At 50.4% G+C, this 6,213-nt stretch overlaps 1 protein-coding gene across 1 annotated transcript in view; it reads left to right on the forward strand.

The window, feature by feature from the left end:
- Nucleotides 1-5,879: 5,879 nt before the first annotated feature.
- The window catches only part of CD164 (CD164 molecule), a 12,782-nt gene continuing 12,448 nt past the window's right edge, over nt 5,880-6,213 (forward strand). The window contains exon 1 of the mRNA XM_006029914.3: nt 5,880-6,078. Coding sequence (XP_006029976.1) covers nt 5,952-6,078 — 127 coding nt within the window. The 5' untranslated portion in view covers nt 5,880-5,951. The remainder of the gene's footprint in view (nt 6,079-6,213) is intronic.

Consider the following 6,213-nt stretch of genomic DNA (forward strand, 5'->3'; position numbering starts at 1 on the left):
AGACGTACCCTTTTCCCGCCGGCTTGGTTTGCGGATGGATTAACTGGCTTGGGCCCCGCCAGCTGGAACAACTCACGTGGTTGTTCAGACGACCGGACCATCTGCGTCACAACTACAGGCGGTGTAAGTAAACGTTTTTGCAACCATTAAACCTTGTCTGCCTCTCCATTCACCAGCCCACCCTGACGAACGAGCAATTTCTAAATCACCTCGAGTCGGCTCTGGCCAGCTGAGCCAATATACTGCTCCTTAATATAAAGTGCTACCCCCCCACCTTTTTTCCCCATTCTGTCATGCCTATACAACCTATACCCCTGTCCACCAACCAGTGTTCTTAGTGAGAGGGTGTTCATCATTACTGGGGATGTAGTGACACCCCACCACACCTGCTTGGATCCTGGTTTGGTGGAGCAGCTGGTCATCCTGAAGGTGAACCTCCTACTGCTGGGGTTCCCCAAGCTCTACCTGCAGATGGAGTGAGTGCCACCCTCTTCACTCCACCTGCACCTATTTCCCCTTTATTTTTTTCAACCAGTTAATGCCCCACTCTCAGAGCTGGAGGGGGCACTCACTGCATCACCAGACAGCAGGGGAAGAACATGTCACTGCTGAGCTCACATGCCAGGATGAACTTGGAGGTATGGATTAGGGCAATGGAGACGGAGGAGACCCCAGGTCCAGGTCACAACCACTAAAACTGCACTCTGCCAGGATCGGGGAGGCCTGGTGGGACTGCTGGCAGTGCAGCAGCCCCAGGAAATGCCAGGACCAAGGATCCCCCTGGTGAAAGACGGATAGGAAGCACCCTAACCTCCAGCTACCACATGCACACACAGAGTCCGTCACATCCGACAGGCCTGAGGCTTGCTGGTTGCTGTGGAGTTCTGAGGCTCCAGGTGATCTCAGCTTAGCTGCCTGGGATGCCAGCTTTCCAGTTGAAAAACCTTTTGTCAGGCTGAGGAAGCACCTGCATTTGGGGGTGTGTGTGTGTGTGTGTGTGTGTGTGTGTGCAGTGCTACCATCCCTGCAAGTTTCATCTGAATCAGCCAAAAAATGACAAAGTTATAGGTATTTCAGTGATTCCCCATTATAGTCTATGGCCGAATCTTCAAATCAGCACTGAATCTTTCGAAGCCAATTCGGCCGAATTGATACAGGACAGTGATCTAAATCTTCTAATTGAATCATTGCCCTCTGAATTGGCTGAATCCGAATCGAATACTTCCCTATTCACACAGGCCTACTCTCCAAATGTACACTAAGTTCTGCTATATTTTTAGACCAGATCAAGCTGGACTTTAACTCCTCATTGCTCTTCAAAACTTTGAGAAAAATATGGTGGTCCTCTGTGACACTTCTCTTTCCAATGTTAAGATTAAAATTCAAACAATTTCTATTCCTACAAATACCTGTGTTAATCAGCTACCCTGGCTGTTTGATAGGTTACTGTAAACATCTGATTCCAATACGTAGTAGTGCCTCTCAATAAAGATATAAAAGATTTAACAATAAAATTTGCAAGCCATACAATAATATATAAATATATCAGGAGGTGTTGGGAATTCCATATCAAAGTCCTATGAAGTCACAATGGTTGTGAAATGAGAAGGATTGCTTTTCATATCAGAATCCAATAAAGCATAATTTATTAGTAACAAAAGATAAACACAAACCAGTTTGAGCAAAGTATTTTCCTCAGCAGCTCACCAGGAAGAGAAGCTCCAATTACCCAGTATTTTATTGTACACAGAACAATATATTTTTCCTCTTCTTGGAAATGACTGAATAATTTTGGCTGATTTTTACATTTTTTTAATCAGCCAGAGGTAGCCTTGAAAATTTTAGCTCAATCCATTAAAAGCTTGGCAAAGTTATAAGCCACTGAAATCAGACATATCATGAAAAATGATAGGCAGCCTTGGTGAGCCTTTCCAGGTACAGCTAGAGCTACTTTAAAATTGATGACCTTTTCTAAAGTACCTAAAGCCTGGTAGAAGGTAAGACCTGGTGCACACTTACTTCCTTCTGCTGGCAGAAGATCTAGCAGCAGACAGCAACCACTCTTGCAAAAGCTGCCAAAGTAGTACATGTCCATGGGGTTTCGCCACCTCTGCAAAGCTCCACTATAACAGCTGTAGTACAGGAGCACTGAAGGCCCCCTGACTGGTGCCTCCCAAGTCTGGGGGGGCACCAGACCGCTGACGGGGGGTGGGGGGCGGCGCGCCCGGGGGGGGGGGGGGGGGGGGGGCAGTTCCCAGCGGCTCACTGGGGAGCCAGCAGCGAAACCAGAAGTGTACTTCTGCCAGCACTTCCGGTTTCACAGCTGGTGCTTCCAAGGGGTGCACAAACAATCTCAGGGGGTGCACATGGACCCACATACACCCCCTACGCTTCACCAGTGGCCTCCTGGAAAAGCATCAGGTGCAGAAGGAATCAGGACAACCAGCAGAACATATGAAGGTGTCCATATGTCTTCTGCTGGCTGCCAGATGGTAGCAGAATCCTTACTCTGGTGTGGTGTGACTGCTTTCACAAAACACTGGTTCTGCAAAGGAACCAACTCCAGTGAATTCACTGGAGCTGAATGAAGCCCTTAAATCTGGACTGCAGCCAGTATATAGATGGAACTGGATTACTTCTGTGTAAATAAATCCCTGCTGTCAGTGGCGATGCATAGGGGGTACACGGGGGTGCACGTGCACTTCCTGAGAGCACTGGTGCACCCCCTGACAGCAGTGTTCCCAGGAAGCGGGGTAGGCAAGAGTGCTGGTGCCCCCAAGGGCACCAGCCAGGAGATGCGCCAGGAGAAGCAATCCCCCACCGCGGCCGATTCTGCTGACCCGGAAGTGCCAGCGGTGCACCGCTGCCAGTTGTGGATCAGCAGGATCAGCCGCAGGGGACCCTTTCCCCTGGTTGGCAGGATCAGCCACAGGGCGACCCCCCCTGGTTGCTAACTGTCTGCTGGGGGGGGAGCAAGTGCCCCTCCTGACTCAGGAGGTACCAGTCGCCTATGCCTGCTGTGTTATCTCTAAAGATAAATGGGTTTCAAATAACATTTGATTTTTGGAGCATGTGTGTTGCAATCTGCTTCAAAAACTTCTAAAACAATCTACCTCTTTTCACTCCCACATTACCACACTTCTCAAAGATTCATAGATTCATGGATGTTAGGGTTGGAAGGGACCTCAATAGATCATCGAGTCTGACCCCCTGCATAGGCAGAAAAGAGAGTTGGGTTCAGATGACCCCAGCCAGATGCCTATCTAACCTCTTGAAGACCCCCAGGGTAGGGGAGAGCACCACCTCCCACATTAGTTCTTCCTAATGTCCAGTCTAAATCTGCTCTCTGCTAGCTTATGGCCATTATTTCTTGTGACCCCCCCCAGGGGCGCCTTGGTGAGTAGAGCCTCACCAATTCCCTTCTGCACCCCCATGATGAATTTATAGGCAGCCACAAGGTCACCTCAACCTTCTCTTGCGGAGGCTGAAGAGGTCCAGGTGCCCTAGCCTCTCCTCATAGGGCTTGGTCTGCAAGCCCTTAACCATACGAGTGGCCCTTCTCTGGACCCTCTGCAGGTTATCCACATCCCTCTTGAAGTTTGGCGCCCAAAACCGCACGCAGTATTCCAACTGCGGTCTGACCGGTTCCTGATAGAGGGGAAGTATCACCTCCTTGGTTCTGTTTGTCATGCATCTGCTGATGCATGATAAAGTGCAGTTAGCTTTCCTGATGACTTTGTCACACTGACGACTCATGTTCACCTTGGAGTCCACTAGGACTCCAAGATCCCTTTCCGCTTCCATGCTACTGAGCAGGTCATTTCCTAGGCAGTAGGTATGCTGGACAGTTTTCTTCCCTAGGTGCAGCACTTTGCATTTCTCCTTGTTAAATTGTATTCTATTGTTTTCTGCCCATTTGTCCAACCTGTCCAGGTCTGCTTGTAGTTGTTCCCTGCCCTCAGGTGTGTCTACTTCTCCCCACAGTTTTGTATCATCCGCAAACTTGGACAGAGTACACTTCACGCCCTCGTCCAAGTCACTGATGAAGACATTGAAGAGTATGGATCCAAGGTCCGAGCCCTGCGGGACCCCACTGCCCACGTCCTTCCAGGTCGATACCGACCCATCCACCACCACTCTCTCAAAGCATTTTAACAACAGATGCCTCTCTTCAAGAGGTTCAGGTGTAAATGTCCTGCAATTTTTCTACCTGCCATTATTAATTGATGACTTCATGTCACACCTCACTATTTAAAGTGTTCAGATTCCTGAATGTGGGGATCTATATTTTCAAATTATCCCATCTGAAAAGGATTCTCATTTTTAATAAGCAGCTCCACCATCTCCCTCTATTTAGCTTTAGGAGCACTGCCAATTTAACAGTCTCCCTTCCACCGCAGGCATCCTAAAAATACAGCACCGAGAAAAGGGGATAATTTAGCAAGCCAGTTGTGACACACCAGCCTGAACAAGGAAAGGTGTATTTGCACTCAGCCTTCTTTTTGAGGCAGAGCTTGACCCTGGCGGTGGGCAGAGGGGTCCTTATTCACTTTCCTTTATCCACAAGACACAAGCAACTCCTACAGAGTTCAGTGGAAGTCACTCATCCTCTGAAGGCAGGGAATCAGAGCTCAGGAAAAATCCAGAGGCCCCTTCTGGTGGTTTCTAATCATCCCCTCGTCCTGGGAAATTCTGACAGAGCTGAGCGAGAAGCTCGGAGCCCCGAGAGAGGTTCTCACCCTTTTTTAGACCAGCCTCTCGCTTGTGGGTCATGACCCAAAAGTGGGTCACAAAAATATATGAAAAAGTCATGAACAAACTTTAAAAATGGATTCTCATTTAAAGGAGAAAAGCGTGAGAAACTGTAGCTTTTCCCTTGCTTCTTACACCCCCCCCCGGGCAACTGGTCCCACACACAGTGGGAGGCCTGGGGAGTGAGGGGCACAGGCTTGCCATCAATGTTTATAAATGGGTCTTGGTACAGAAAAGTTTGAGAACCACTGCTTTACACTATCTTATCTGGAAAGAATGCTCTTTTAAGCGTCTCTACAGAGCACAAGTCCCTCCCAGTTCCGCTTTCACAGCATCTTCACTTCGGCTTGGGTTTTTGAAGACAGAAAAGTTTTTGAGGAGACAGAGCCCTTCTTCCGGGGCCAAGAGCTCTGTTCCAACCTCAACACAAAAGAAATTCCTTGCCCAGGAGGACCTTCCATCAGCAATGCTCCTGTGAAATATGAAACATCGTAACAAGAAAGTAGCATAATTCAACATCCCGCTTGCCATCAGACACCATGGAGGTAAAGAGACTGCTCCAACTTTTATCCCAGCCTCATTTGCATAAAATGAAAAACGAACTTTTCCAGCCAGGAGCTTTACAGCCCCGTCCAGCTCCCCTGTGAAATATGCATTTTCATTTCTGTCTGGGAGAAATTTTACAATCTTTGCATTCTCCTATGCCTGAGAAAGAGCGCCTCTACCCGAAAACGTGCAAATAAAGAAAAAAAAATTGCTTCGCAACTGTCTAGTTGCTCCAGTAAAAGATACAGCCTTTACGACGCTGACTGCGGCGTTTAACGCTAGGCTTCCTATGGGCAATGTCTGGGGTTCAATGGCAAGCGGCACTGGCACCCCGACAGAAATGACACCCTGGGGTGTTACACCCCACCCTTGCCCTCACTACCCCCACGCCGCCCTCCCGCACACACCTGTTGTGGTCACGTGACGAAGCCGGCCCCGCAGTGAGGGGCTAGTGCGGGAGGACTTTTCCACTGCGCCCTGACTGGGAGGGGAAAGGGGGACGGAACCACGTCCTCCGCGCTGAGGGAGGGAAGGGGCGGAGTCAGAGGCGTGGGCGGTGCCGTTCGTTCTTACGCATGCGCTGCGGCCCCGCTGCAGTGGTCTCGCCCGGTCACGTGAGTTGGTTGGGCCGCGCTTTGCTCCCAGTGCGCCAAATGCAGCCGGGTTCCCGCCGCCACGGGCAGCCACGAACCGCCACTATGAGTCCTGCGCTGCCATTCGCTGCCTGCTGCCTGGTCCTGTTGGGTGGGCTGCTGGCGGGGGTCGAGGCCGAGGCTGCAGGTGAGCTCACAGGGGCGGCGGCGGTTGGCAGCAGCGGGAGGGCATCTGGGGATGGGCCCTCAGGCTGTTGCGGCAACGCCCCCCCCGTGAGCCTCGTTCTCGGGGGAGGCGACTATTGGCTCGGGGCGTTCGCGT

The sequence above is a fragment of the Alligator sinensis genome, unplaced genomic scaffold (assembly GCF_000455745.1).
Source record: "Alligator sinensis unplaced genomic scaffold, ASM45574v1 scaffold962_1, whole genome shotgun sequence".
In the NCBI taxonomy this organism is placed as follows: Eukaryota; Metazoa; Chordata; order Crocodylia; family Alligatoridae; genus Alligator; species Alligator sinensis.